This window comes from Antedon mediterranea, chromosome 5, assembly GCF_964355755.1.
Source record: "Antedon mediterranea chromosome 5, ecAntMedi1.1, whole genome shotgun sequence".
NCBI lineage: Eukaryota > Metazoa > Echinodermata > Crinoidea > Comatulida > Antedonidae > Antedon > Antedon mediterranea.
Window position 1 is genome coordinate 3909480 of NC_092674.1, and position 15297 is coordinate 3924776.

Below are 15297 nucleotides of genomic sequence, written 5' to 3' on the forward strand. Positions count from 1 at the left end.
TTAGTGTTATAGGCTACGCATTGTATTGTATTGTGTATCAGGGAAGAGTAATGTAACTCCTTCCTGGTAATATCAAGTTCCATCCTAACAATTGGCGCAATCCGGTGTTTCACTGCGAGTACGGTCATTTGGACAACGGTAATATAATAAAAATAAATGACATCTGTTACCATACCATTTCCACGGAGATTATATTTAGTTATATAAATCTATGAATTGAGTGAATATACAATAGGTACATCAATGACTGGAAATTACATCGTTGCATGTGTTGCAGTTGTTGAAAATCAAACAAATAGAAATCACCACCCCCCTCCCCACCCTAATATTTTGCATTTCATTCTGTAGAATGTTAGTACAGGTACTACTATAAAAACGAAACAAGTAACAGAAATCTATTCCATCCGGTAATAAAGAAGTGTAATAACAGTTTATTCAAAGACATTGTATTCACATTGTTTGATCATTACAGTACAGTATTATGTCTTTACTATATACCTTTTGTTCGCCCTTCATATAATGTTTTTTGTTCAGTACTTTCCTTGAATGATTATGCCTAACTTAGGCAAGGAATTAATGAGTAACTACTAATTTATTGATTTGATGACACTACAGATTTACAGATAAATTGATTTATGTAAAGATTGCCAAGCCCACTTACCCATCCTAAACAAATACTTTACCTACCTAAAAACACAATGTACAAGCACTTCTTAGTTATAATTAATTCCTAAAGGATGCACTACTTTTGTTATGTAAAACAATGAAAATAATTATAATTGATAAAATTACATTGGGGTAGGTAGAAGTACAAATTGTAATGATATCATTTGCTGTCAAACTTGTAATAGTCTAAATATTTAAGATTGTGGGAGAGAAACCCGGACACCACCCTTTTTCTGGCTTCACACTTGTTTATTCCAACCTCCAATGCTCAAACATTGATATAGATCCTCCCACGTCTTAGGCCTACCTAATCAGCTCTTATCGTTTTTTCTTTTTCTTACTTTTCGGAACATCTTGACTACAGCTTCTTTTATTTGGGTTAGTTTTTGTTATCAGTTTAGAAGCTACATGGTGCAGATTTATGTCATTAAGATCTTTAATAATTTCTTTCGCACCATCAGCAAATACATTCTTTGTTTTTTCAAGATGCATGATTAAAGACCATTGGTCTGTATACGCATTCTGCGGCACTTCATACACATCTCCCACTCGTTTTGCCTCATCTTTTGAAAGTGCTTTCCCGAGTCCCATCAGTTGTTGTCGATAGGCCGAGAATGACGTGATTTTGCCGTCTTTGTTTGCGTCACTGAGTAGTTTTACATCCTCTAAAACTCCACGGGTATCTGTCACTTTCACCATGTCGATTAGAACTTTGTAGTTTGTACGCGTAAGATCTCCACAAACCTTCAAAGTATCGAACAAGCTGGATACGTATTTGTGTTCTTCTCTAAATTCTCTTGTATAATGTCCTTGAACAGCAGTCTCAGCATGGTTATTTTGTCTCTGTCTTGGTACCATTGTGATGTCTTTGACAGCATGACATTAAACTCCTTGGATTCTAACTCTAAAGAAAGTGAACGGATTTATGTTGTGATGTGACGTAACTAATTGGAACAGGTTACTTATTGTAGGCCTTTTTGGAGAAATAAATTAAATACTAATACAAATAGGTAGCCCTCTATTCATTATAAAACGTAATTAACTGTAAACGGAATGGTAGACTACCTTTAGGTGCTGATGTCACATCTTCGTTCAGATCTGCTAAAACATAAATAAAATGTTGTCATCACTGAATATTTCAAACTTTAAAATAAACATAGGCCAACAATAAAAAAAAGTTTAGCAGTAAAATATGAATTATTTAATCAATCTAGTTTACCTTGTGTTGCTGTTGACGTCGATTGTGATTGTTCTCTAATCTCTATAAGTGTTGACAGATTAGCTGAAATAATAACATTTATATCTAAATAAATAATACATTTCTACCATGCTAAATACACCTTGCATGGAGCAAGGAACTATTCACATTGCCTCTGGTAGAGAAATTAATTGTTTGAGCACATATCAATCAAAATCAATCAACCAAAATCATTAGTTACTCACCAAATTAGAAAAAAGTACAACCTACGTCCGTACAAAATATAAAAAATATTCGTTAACAAAAAAGGTGTTCTAGTTATACGTATATAAGTAGATTATGTTAAATTAAAGATAAATGTTGTTTTATACACACCTAATTTTTTCTTTGCTGTTGAGTTGAGGTTACCTGCAAACCGTTTTATCTTCACTTCTGTAGAGTCTAATCGTTCCTGTTTCTCCAGGTGGAATACCAGATCCCAGATATTGTCAAAGCCTTTGTGACTTAGTTTGTAGAAAGCACGTAATTTGCGCAAATCGTCATCTCCCACTGCCATCAGAGCTTTATACAATGCTTTTCGATAAGGTGAAAGTCCTTTTCCCCTTTTAGCATCGTTGGTGTAGTCTTTTATGGCATCTTTAGCTGACTGCAAATTTGTCACTTCGGCAATTTCTGATAGAAGGTTTATTTCGGTGTATTTTATGTCACCAGATTCTTGGAGTTTATTGAATAAATCCAACCCATCGATATCTTTACGGTCTAACAGTGAGAGAGGTAGGAAATCATAAAGAAGAAATCTTAACAAACTGAATTTATCACCTTCATATTCGTTATTAAGATCTCTAAAAAATTCTGTAAAGCGATCTTCATGTGCCTGTTCATCTCCCATTCTGTCTGATAATAAAATAAATTGATAAAAGTGATAAGTTGGCTAGAAAAATATCTGAATCACCTTGTACGAGGGTTGCTAGTCCTGGTAATGGTGCAAGACCTTCCGAATTTACTATTAATGCAATTTCTGCCAGATAGAAACCAAATTTACACATAAACTTTGTCTATTTAGAAGGAATTCTGGATATAATTTGCCAGTATGTCACTTTGTTATCTAGTATTGGAACTGCCACGCCTATTATAAAATATACAAAAGAGCTTACGGTAGCACATTGTCCCATAGATTTATCCAAAAGATAGATACTAATTTGTTTCAAAATAATATTGTTGAGATATGCATTAACTGGCTGTGCGTAACGACGAATGGGGAGCTTATGTCATTGAAATATGCAACAGGCACAATTAAATAAGTCATTATTTCTTTTATTAATTAGGCCTAGTATTATCCTTGGTTATAATGCTGAATTATCTTTTGTCGTTCGGGTACAAACTACAGTCTCTCAACTACTAGTTTTATTTATTTCTTACCTTATAGTTGTTTATCCAACACAACCAAAAAGAAAATGGCGCCCTTCAGCTATTTTTAATATGCTAGCCTACATTAACAATAGGTACGTCGATATTAGAGAGGTTTCGCAATCTTACGAATACGATAACGAAAACGGATACGTCACGCACACGTATTCGTTTTCGTAAGCCATAAAAAAATCTATTTCGCATGGCAACGAAATATTGAGGCGCGCGTCCAATAAATTTGAGCGAAGCGCAGGTACGTGTTGCTTGGTGCTTGGCTGCCTAGGCCTAGCGTAACATCAAAGCGAGTGAGGACTTTAAAAACTGCTATTTATCAAAATTGACTTGGCATTTTAGTAAATTACTTTAGTAAATTACTTTCAATAAATCTATAATTATATTATAATCATGAATCATTCCTGATTCAAATGCAAAATGTGCAAAATAGATCAAAAACTATACTCGTTTTGTAGTTACGAATATGACTGGTGATATTCGTCAAAACACGAATACGCATTACGAATATGAAATGGGGATCAGCTCAAAAGTTTCACAAATGTGTGACGTATCCGTTTTCGTTATCGTATTCGTATGGTTGCGAAACCTCCCTATTGTTTTTCTCGGAAACTACAGCGTTATATTAATAACACATCAAAGAGAATGAAACAACGACAATAGAGCGTGTGCAGAATCGACGTTTCTCTCCTTTCAGTGTGTCTATTTTGCCCATCTACAAGTCAAAACAAATGTAACATGTAATACATTTATGTGGACGTTAATATTTGTTATGAGCTATTTAGTGTATATTATTTGATTGTTTTTTTACTACTGTACTTTAACTAGTTGAACTGTAAATAAACTGAACACTAGGCATATTTATTACAACGAGATCTTTATCTATGGTTCATATAGGATTTCCTTCCTGAAAAAAAAATCATCAAATAAACTTGACAGAGGAAATAACGCATTATGGTCAAGTTAAATGTTCTTATTTGATGCAGATTGTGGAGGCTCTTTTGAGAGATAAACCGCCCCTTTCTCAAATAATTTTTATTCCAATGCAGCAATGCCCCCCAACCCCCATCCAATTGTTCCGATTGTCGTCATAACTATTCAGAATAATTACGGCAATACATTGTACAGTCTGTTCGTTTGTCCTTCGTATTGTTCGTTTTTTTCTGTTCGAATTATACGTTTGTTATTTAATTACTGTAGGGCCTACTGTTTTTGGTGGCCAGCCCTTCTCAAGTTTTTCTTCTTTTTCGCCCGGCCCTCTTAATTTTCTGTACATACAGTAAGTGATTTAATTGTTATTGTTGAGAAAAGAGAAAATAATTTGAATGAATAAATAAAAGCAATTTGAATCATAGAATAAATAATTTATAGAACAAACAGTAAATATAGGAATTGTACATAAAACGTTATTCATAAAATAATATTTATTTTCACAACATGAATGTGATGTCAGTTTAACTAACACTATCTTTACATTATACAATTCATGAGGACATTTCTACGTAATCCCCGCAAAAGAACTCATCTGACAAGGGCCATCATTCACAATCCGTATAGGGTAATTAAATGTACAGTATAGGGGAAATGTATGAGGATTCTTTCTATCGATGTATGTATGATCATAACATTAAATCACGTGTACAAAATTACAAGATCTAAATCCTGTTCTCTAATATCTTAAAACGCATCATTCATACAAAATTATCTTTCTCTATGTATCTATTGCATAAAACCCAGGAAAATGGAGCCGTAAGAAGAATAAATTGGTACGGCCATCTGATAAGAAACAAAGAAAATATGGACTAAAATGATACACGGTGATTTGAAAAATGTACTAAACTATAACAGGCTCACGATTCCACAACAGGAATAATTGGCTGGAAATAGTAGAATGCGCCTAATGAAAAATAGTTTGGTTTCGTCCTATAATTATATGTCTATTGAAATGTCTGTTCTACATAAACGTTTACGATAAGAATATTTCTAAATTAAAAGAAACACGTTATTGGAATTTGATACCTCTAACTCACATCATTAGGGTATTCATGATGTCGCTGATAAAATAAAATATTTTTTTCAACGTACAACTTGTTCATTTTTGTTTTTTATGCTTGTTTTGGTGTCCCACACAAGGCTCATTGCGTTTTATTATTTATATAAATGATTTGGCCTACACTTGTAAACACTAAAATATTATACTTTATTATGAATGCCTAAAATTTAATAATTTTTAATAACGATTTTAACGTTCTCTTTTTTGGTCATCCTTCCTACTTATATTTTTGTTCTCTAAATAACTAAAAGAAAGATGGAAAAATAAACTGATTGGTAAATTACTGTTAACAAACTCTTACCTTCGTTCTTTATCCTCTACAATCAAAACAGTTCTATTGTCTGTTTTAATGTCATTTTTATAGTTTAGTGTTGTACGCATTGTATTGTAATATCAGGGAAGAGTAATTGAACTCCTTCCTGGTAATATCAATATCAATTTAATGTTCCATAGTAACAATTGGCGCAATCCGGTGTTTCACTGCGAGTACGGTCATTTGGACAAAGGTAATATAATTTAAAAAATGACATCTGTTACCATGCCATTTCCACGGAGATTATATTTAGTTATATAAACTAAACTGTTGAAAATCGAAACAAATAGAAATCACCATGGCAACTTCGATCCCAATGCTTAGATTGGTCGATTCACATAATATACTTTTAAAAGTAAATTATATTGTGTTACTCTTGAAATATACATTATATATATCCCTGAGATATTTTGCATTTAATTCTGTAGAATTTTAGTACCACTATAAAACAAGTAACAGAAAGCTATTCGATCCGGTAATACAGAAGTGTAATAACATTTTATTCAAAGACATTGTATTCACATTGTTTGACCGGTACAGTATTTTGTCTTTACATTATTATACTTTTTGTTAGCCCTTCATATAATGTGATTGTTCAGTACTTTCCTTGAATGATTGTGCCTAACTTAGGCAAGGAATTAATGAGTAATTACTAATTTATTGATTTGATGACACATATATAGATTGAGAGATAAATTGATTTATGTAAAGATTGCCAAACCCACTTACCCATTCTAAATAAATACTTTTAAAATAACTACTTAAAAAGCACTTCTTACGTTACAATTAATTCCTAAAGGATGCACTACTTTTATTATGTAAAACAAAGAAAATAATAATAATTGACATATTGTTATGTACTTCAAACTTGTAATAGCCTAAATCTATTTAAAAAACCCGGACCCTCACCCTTTGTCTAGCTTCACACTATTCCTACCTCCAACCACTCAAACATTGATCTAGATCTTCTCCCCCCCCCTCCCTGCTTACCCAAGCTTGATTTCTCTTATCGTTTTTTCTTTTTCTTACTTTTCGAAACATCTGGACTACAGCTTCTTTTATTTGTTGTTATTAGTTTAGAAGCTACATGGTGTAGACCTATATCTTTAAGGTCTTTAATAATTTCTTTCGCACCATCAGCAAATACATTCAGACCATTGATCTGTATACGCATTCTTCGACACTTCATACACATCTCCCACTCGTTTTGCTTCATCTTTTGAAAGTGCTTTCCCGAGTCCCATCAGTTGTTATCGATAGGCCGAGAATGATGTGATTTTGCCGTCTTTGTTTGCGTTACTGAGTAGTTTCACATCTTCTACAACTCCACGGGTATCTGTCACTTTCACCATATAAGATCTCCACAAACCGTCAAGGCATCGAACAAGCTGGATACGTCTTTCTGTTCTTCTGCATCTTGTATAATGTCCCTGAACAGCAGTCTCAGCATGGTTATTTTGTCTCTGTTTTGGTACCGTTGTGATGTCTTTGACAGCATGACATTAAACTCCTTGGATTCTAACTTTAAAGAAAGAGAACGGATTTATGTTGTGATGTGACATAACTAATTGGCACAGGTTACTTATTGTAGGCCTATATTGGAGAAATAAATTAAATACTAATACGAATAGGTATCCCTCTATTCATTATAAACGTAATTAAAACTGTTAAACGGAATGGTAGACTACCTTTAGGTGCTGATGTCACATCTTCGTTCAGATCTGCTAAAACAAAAATAAAATGTTGTTATCACTGAATATTTCAAATTTTAAAATAAACATAGGCCTACAATAAAAAAAGTTTACCTTGTGTTGCTGTTGACATCGATTGTGATTGTTCTCTAGGGTCTGTAAGTTTTGACAGATTAGCTGAAATAATAACATTTATATCTAAATAAATAATACATTTCTGTCATGCTAAATACACCTTGCATGAAGCAAGGAAATATTCACATTGCTTCTGGTAGAGAAATTAATTGTTTGAGCACATATCAATCAAAATCAATCAACCAAAATCATTAATTACTCACCAAATTAGAAAAAAAGTACAACGTACTGTACAAAATATAAAAAATACGCGTTACCAAAAGAGGTGTTCTTACACGAGTTGTACGTTCAGATAACTGAATTATGTTAAATTTAAGATAAATGTTGTTTTATACACACCTATAGTTTTTTTGCTGTTGAGTTGAGGTTACTTGCAAACCGTTTTATCTTCACTTCTAATCGTCCCTGGTTCTCCAGGTGGAATACCAGATCCCAGATATTGTCAAAGCCTTTGTGACTTAGTTTGTAGACATCAGAGCTTCATACAATGCTCTTCGATAAGGCGAAAGTCCTTTTTCTCCTTTTAGGAGCATATTTGGTGTACTCATCTATTACATTTTTGCTAATTGCAAATGTGTCATTTCTGACAGAAGGTGTATTTCGGTAACATTTATGTAGCCAGACTCTTTGAGTTCATTGAATAAATCAAACTTAGTGATATCTTTACGGTCTAACATTGAGAGAGGTAGGACATCATAAAAAAGGAATCTTAACAATAGAAATTTATCACCAGGATATACGTCATTAAGATCTTTAAGAAATTCTTTAAAGCGATCTTCGTTTTCCTGTTCATTTTGCATTTCTGTTAAAACAATGGAAAGTGATGACAAACTTTATAAGGTTAATACATCTAGGCATACGAGTCATTGATGAAAAGTTGCCAGTCTGGTGATGTGTAAAGGTGAAATGTCTGGAATGTTATAACATTATCATTAAGATAACGCTTTAAGGCAAGGGGCATCTTATAATCAGCCGATTATGCTACTGAATCGGGTCTTATAATAATATAATCGAGTTTATAACCCATTGTAAATCTAACAATATCCACAATAAGCCAACCCCCGCAAGCTCAAGGAGGTAAAGTATTACCAGCATATAAGTCATTTAGATTTCGAAATCCTATATAGCGATCTTCGTTGTCCTGTTCATTTTCCATTTCTGTTAGAACAGTGGAAAGTGATGGTAAACTTTATGAATTGGTTAATACATCTAGTACGAGTCATTGATTAGAGTTTCCAGTCTGGCGATGTGTAAAGGTGAGTCTGCAATGTTATAACATTATCATTAAGATAACACTTTAAGGCAAGGGGCATCTTATAATAATATAATCGAGTTTATAACCCATTGTAAAATTAACAATGTCCACAATAAGTCAACCAGCAAGCGCAAGGAGGTAAAGTAAAGAGACATATACAATGAAGCAATTATACAATATCTTGCAAAAAAAGAAATAAATGAATATTTTTGTTCGTTGAAAAAAACTACGATAATTATTTAGGCCTATAATTCTCATTGTTGCCGTTTACTAGATTAACTTCTAGTAAACATCATTAAAGTACATGGCCCAATGTTATGGAACCACATCTGTAAATATCATCTTCTAAATGCTACTGCTACTCAAACGACTCTTCATTGAAAACCCAAGCAAACACCCAATATATTTCAAAGTATATTAATAATAATAATAATAATAATAATAAGCTTTATTTAATCACGGATACTTAACTCAACTAAAAGTTGTTTTTCAGTAAGACCGTGCTCAATGGAAAACACCAACAATAATAAATGTAAAAAGCAGATATCAAATCAAATAATAAAACAATTACAGAAGCAAAAAACAAATGCAGATAATAAAACAATTACAATGAAATAAAATGAAACAAGGATACACTTACTAACTAAAAAATTAAATAATACACTACATTTAAATAAAGCTACATGAAATTAGCAGTTAACAGTTTCTTAAAAAGAGAGACAGAGTTCACATTTTTAATATCTTCATGTAGTTCATTCCAAACCTTGGCACCTCTATATGATAAGCTACGTTTTTTGTTGTTTGTTTTTGGTTTTGGTACTATTAAATTTGGCTTAGTTCTAATATTATAGTAATTGTTTTTGATATTGAACTTATTTAATAAATATGGAGGTGCAAGGTTGTTCATAATCTTAAACATATCAATAGCTTCATTTATATATAATCTTTCATCTAAGTTCATTCAATTTAGACTTTGTAGAGCTTGAGTACTAGAGTCGGTTTGAGATTTGTTTGTAATAACTTTTGCTGCGCGATTTTGAAGAACTTGTAGTGTTTTACTTTGAGTTATATTTGAACGTCCACAAACAACATGGCAATACTCAAGATGAGGAGCCATAAGTGATTTGTATAGTTTGCATTGAATTTCTTTTGGAAATATATTATTAGTCTTTTTTAAGTAGTACAAGCTCTGAAAAGCCTTAGATTTTACATTATCGATTTGTGAGCACCAAGAAAGATTATTATCTAATATCACACCAAGATGTTTACATTTATTTACACGAGAGATTGGTTCTCCATCTATGTTAATGTTGACTTGTAAGTCAAGTAAGTAAGATAGTTTACTTAACCTGTCTCGTTCCAATTAACATAAATTCAGTTTTTTTAATATTTAGGCTAAGTTTGTTGCATATGAGCCATCTTTTAAGACACAATAAGTCAGAATTTATTGTTTCAGTAAGGTTATTAATATTATTGGAAGTGTAGTATATGGCAGTGTCATCAGCATACATAGAAACAGAGCATTTATTTACAGCATTAGGCAAGTCATTAACATAAAGGAGAAACATTAATGGTCCTAGGATGGACCCCTAAGGAATTCCACATATACTGTGACTTTCATCAGAAAAATCACCATTTACATTGGTTATATGTACACGATTATGCAGGTAGTTTTCAAACCACTGAATAACATTTGAATGAAAATTGAAAGATCTTAGTTTATTGATAAGAATACTGTGATTTACTGTATCAAAAGCCTTTTTCAAGTCTATCATTACTAACCCAATATAATTTCCAGTGTCAATTGCTTCTAGCCAGGTCTCTGTGATATTAAGCAATGCAGTCGTAGTTGAGTAGCCTGGTCTAAACCCAGACTGATTTTCATATAGCATTTTGTTTAGATTTAGGAAATCATAAACTTGTTTATGTACGTCTTGTTTATTAACATATTTAAAAGTTAATTTGTCGTTAGTATTATTTACATCATTAGTAAAGTTAGAGAGTTGATTAGTAGATTGAATACTTTGAGCTAATGTTGGACCCACATTGGCAAAATATTTATTTAATACATTTGCAATATCTTTAGAATTAGTTACTTCATCATTTTCTTCATCATTTGTGGTTTTAATACTTGTTATATTCATGCTTTTAGTTTTGCCAGGAATAATTAATTTAATATTTTCCCATATCTTTTTCTGATCTTTAGTATTGAGTTGTTCAGAAAAATAGTTCTTCTTACTTTTTCGAAGTTCATAATTTACTTGATTTCTTAATTTTCTATATTCGGGCCAAAGCTGAGACCTATTTTTCTTATTTATTCGTCTTTTTAATGCATCTCTTTTTCTGATGAGAAGTATTACATTTTTAGTTAGCCACGGACTGTTTTTTTGTATTAAGTAAGTCAGTTTTAAATTTAAAAATGTTTATAGTTCCTATTTATTAATTAATTTAATTCAGTTAACTTTAAATGATACTTTTTATTTATTTATGTTCTAGTTAATTGACTACGGACTTGTGCCGTCAACTGATTGTTAAATTGTTTTTTTGTTGGTTTTTTTTTAGAGGATTGATTGTAAAATTATTTATGTTTACATACGTTAGGTAATTATTATTTTAGTTCGTGCTTGAATAAAATTTTTCGTAAACTATTAAGCACTGCTTTATTACAATGTACATTTGACTATTCTGCCTCGGCATGGTAGAATCTTAAACATAAATTACAAACTGTCCAAAACAAGATGGCACGTATTATTTTAAATGTTGGTCCGAGGTCTCACATAGGTACCAAAGAGCTTTCCGATTTGGGGGTTCTTAATGTCAGCCTCAGAAATAAGTTTTTAAGATTAAATTATGTTCACAAAAGTCGCTATAATTTTAATACGCCTTCTTTCCTTAAGGATAACTTTTGGTTAATTTCTGATCTTCATAACCATTTCACCAGGGGTACAACATTTAATTTTGTCACTCCTAAGGCTACTGGCGTTAACGATTCGACTTTTTATTTTTTAGGTATCCGTGACTGGAACAGGCTCCCCAATTCACTTAAATCAATACAAAATAATGCAACCTTCAAAATAAAACTTAAAGAATATTTTAATAATGAACAGCTTGGAATATCAGTTTGATTAAGTTATTTTATAATATTGTTTTTTGATGCTATCTTGTTTTATATGTATTTTCTTGTTTTTCCATTTTTACTGCGTCCAACTTAATCATATATTGTACTAGGCCCAACCACTCACTTTTTCAGCGACGGACTCGTTTGAGCCTCTATGTCATTAATCGATCAATCAAATAGTACCTTTTTTCCTTTATATTTGTTTTGTTAATGAACATATCATGTTGATGTTTTGGTCGAAATAAATGTTAAATTTAATTGATATATTATTAACAAACATTGATATTTTTTACGATAGCTTTACGATAACTTGAAAGTGTTCATCCCGTTCAGCCAGTACGTTTGTCACTTCGGTAATTTCTGATAGAAGGTTCACTTCAGGGTGTTTTATAATGTTCTTCGCTTGAATTTTATTGAATAAATCAAATGCAAAAACATCTTTACTGGTTAACAGTGATTCGTGTAGATAGTCACAAAGAAGAAATCTTAACCACCGAAACTTTTCACCTTTATATTCGTCACTAAGATTCCTAAGGAATTCTGTATATTGGTCTTCGTTTTCGTACGGTTCATTTGCCATGTCAGTTAGATAGTGTATAGTTATAAAGTGTATATTGCCTCAAAGTTTTACCGAGGCAAGCATGAATTGCTGAAAAGACGATCTATGCAAGGCTAATTTTCTAAAAAAAGGATGGGATAACCAATCGAAAAGTGAGGGAAAGGCCTACTTTCCGTAATGTGAAGCTTTATATCGATGGTTGTTTGAATATGTAATACACATACTTCGGAGAAAGTCATGGATAATGCTTTTACCAATATATTTGATCATCATCACAGTAAATCAGGTGTTATATTGCCGATGTCCCTGAACACTATTCTATCCCAAAATTACAAAATCTAAATCCTGTTCTCTTAAATCTTAAAAACGCATCATTCATACAATACTATTATGATTATCTTTCTCAATGTATCTATTTTATAAAACCCACGAAAATGGAGCCGTAAGATAAAAAGAAGAATAACTTGGTATTAAAGGACACCCGTAAAACTAGCTCTAAAAAAGAAAGACCCGTTGTAAGACCAGGGAAAATATGGATTAAAATAATACAAAATGATTTGAAAAATGTACTAAACTACACAACATACTTCAGACACACCTGGCCCCAACAGAAATAATGGCATGAAATAATAATAATGATTTGAACTCGACACTTTGACGAGTTCGGGTTATCCGCGGAAAGGCAACATACACATACGTTAAACTATATGAACGTCGACAATTATTATGCCATCCTATGACATGAATTAAATAAAGTGCTGAATATTTTGTGTCATAAAGCATAACAGTATTTACGGAATACACTGTATATGTTATATACAGTGTTATAGATTAAATTACGAGACCCGTCTTTTAATTCAATTTTAAAGATGATTGTTCATCATCATGTAACATAAAGATAGCAATTTCAGAAAAAAAGCGCATACTTACGCTACGCGAACATATTTTTATTAAACCAAAGTCAGGTGGCCGAGTTACAGCTGAACTGCTTTCGCAGTTTTATAGATCTGCCAGACACAAAAAATGAGCAGAGGCATTTTTTGACAATAACAATCGCTCTCTGTGGGGGAGAGAGCGATAGCCTTAAATCGCTCTACAGAGAGCGATAACCAAAAAAAAAAGGAGTTTGGTTTTCGTCCTATATATTAATAGGGACTAGGGAAAAACTAGGGAAAACACGACTAGGCTATGGGCGTGCCATGGATACGCTCGTTTGGTTTCAGTTTTTGTTGCTAAATTCATAGTTTTTAACAGAAATTCGGACGATTTTCGCTATAAAATTTGGGTTTTCATAATTATTTAACAATTGTACTCTCGTTTGGTAGGTATTTGCAACATTCTGAGTCTCGTTTGTTTCCGTTTGGTGTTTAGTAGAGGGAGGGGTTGTTATAAAACAAAATATAATTAATAGTCGAAAATAAGTGCTCTCTTAATATAGCCTATAATATTTATTTTCTTCCGGTTCTGGTTAGGTATAGGTTATATTAAATGGTAAATCTTATAAGACTATATCAAGATTTTTTCCGATCTTACCTTTTTTCCTCCCGAAACGAACCAAACAAAATGGCGGCGTCCGATAGGTTTAAATTATATGCTTTAGGCCTATACCTTACAATAAAGGTACGACGCCAATTGATTTTCTGGGGAAACCACAATATAACCGAACGGTTTATGTATAGATATGGAACTCGAAACAAACAATGGCAATAGAACGAGCGTGCCGAATAATCGATTTTGCATAACAATAGGCCTACATCATAACCCTAAATTAATGTGAGGTCTCTGATATAGGCTAAGATGTTATACCATGGATCTATAAATGAATTATTAATAATAATTAATACTATTATAGGTCCATGGTTATACTGGGTCGGCTATTCAGTAAATATCCGAGTTCTTTTTTAGTGTAGTTCAACCATGGACCTAGGTACGAGGTTGAACTGTATCAAAATGTGAACCATCATCGAGCTATAATATCTATATAGAATAATTAATAGAGCGTTAAATTACAGCGGGATATTTTAGTCCAGGTTTTGTTAATTGGCATTGAGTTCTGCTACCACCAAGGAAAAGTGAATTGTAAATCCACCCTTCCCCTGCCCCGAATGTAGTAGTAGGCCTACAAAACGAATAGAATAGGTCATTTGCAGTTTTAATAAAGTTATTCACTTTGGTAGAAATATAATGATTTCACTTATAAAAAGACAAAATAAGCGATTAAATTTAACCAAAACCCCATTGGCAGCTGCAGCTTGACTATTTTCTGTATACAGCATACATAATATATGTCTACTGTAGGTTTGGTTACGTTAGCCTCTAGACTTGCCCCAAGTCTGTAGTTATTTCGAGGCTTTTTCCGATGTTTACAAGCTCAAGTAGTAAACGTATGAAACGCCATATGTGCCAACATATTTATCTTTTAACTAATGATTTGTTCCGCCTCTAGGACGTAGCGACCACGATTCTGTTTTATTAGAACCTCGGATTTGTTTGCCACAAAAAACGCATTACAAAATTACCACGAGACCGCCCGGTGATATACTGAAATTTAATTAATTAATTTGAAACGATAAAGATGAGGAAATCTGTGAGAATGAGAAAAAGTCGCCTCAACCGAGACTCGAACTCGGACCGCCTGCTTGATATGCAGATGTCCTAACCATTAGACCACTGGGGCTTTCATGGTATTGTTCGAACTCGATTGGATAACGACTCTTTAACATTCTCGGCGTGGTACGGCGGAACAGCACTAGTCCTCAGTTGTACGCACGCGCAACAGAGATCAAATTGATACGCCCTCATCTTTCAGTATTTTTATTCACGAGGCGGGATCTCCGAAGAGATACTTTTATATATATAAACACAAGAGGCAAAGAACATTAATTCTAAA

The 15297-nt window shown here is 32.7% G+C and overlaps 1 protein-coding gene and 1 long non-coding RNA gene across 2 annotated transcripts; both read right to left on the minus strand.

The window, feature by feature from the left end:
- Window positions 1-454: 454 nt before the first annotated feature.
- Window positions 455-3090, minus strand: LOC140049154 (uncharacterized). The gene is made up of 4 exons (XM_072093972.1): window positions 2240-3090; window positions 1886-1948; window positions 1732-1764; window positions 455-1570 (listed from the first exon to the last, which is right to left on the minus strand). The coding sequence occupies exons 1-4, from the start codon at window positions 2751-2753 to the stop codon at window positions 1413-1415; spliced, it is 768 nt and encodes a 255-aa protein (XP_071950073.1). The 5' UTR covers window positions 2754-3090; the 3' UTR covers window positions 455-1412.
- A 3046-nt stretch (window positions 3091-6136) lies between these two features.
- LOC140049409 (uncharacterized) lies at window positions 6137-8580 on the minus strand. The gene is made up of 5 exons (XR_011845249.1): window positions 8565-8580; window positions 7815-8277; window positions 7455-7517; window positions 7338-7370; window positions 6137-7171 (listed from the first exon to the last, which is right to left on the minus strand). It is a non-coding gene; the product is annotated as an uncharacterized lncRNA (long non-coding RNA).
- Between the last annotated feature and the right edge of the window lie 6717 nt (window positions 8581-15297).

What these genes read in the sequence shown, in the direction of transcription:
- LOC140049154 (XM_072093972.1), bottom strand. Translation starts at nt 2,753, where the DNA reads ATGGGAGATGAACAGGCACATGAAGATCGCTTTACAGAATTTTTTAGA. An exon ending in GACGTCAACAGCAACACAAG is followed by an intron (nt 1,765 to 1,885) that starts GTAAACTAGATT and finishes ATGTTTTAGCAG; the next exon opens with ATCTGAACGAAGATGTGACA. An exon ending in TGTGACATCAGCACCTAAAG is followed by an intron (nt 1,571 to 1,731) that starts GTAGTCTACCAT and finishes CACTTTCTTTAG; the next exon opens with AGTTAGAATCCAAGGAGTTT.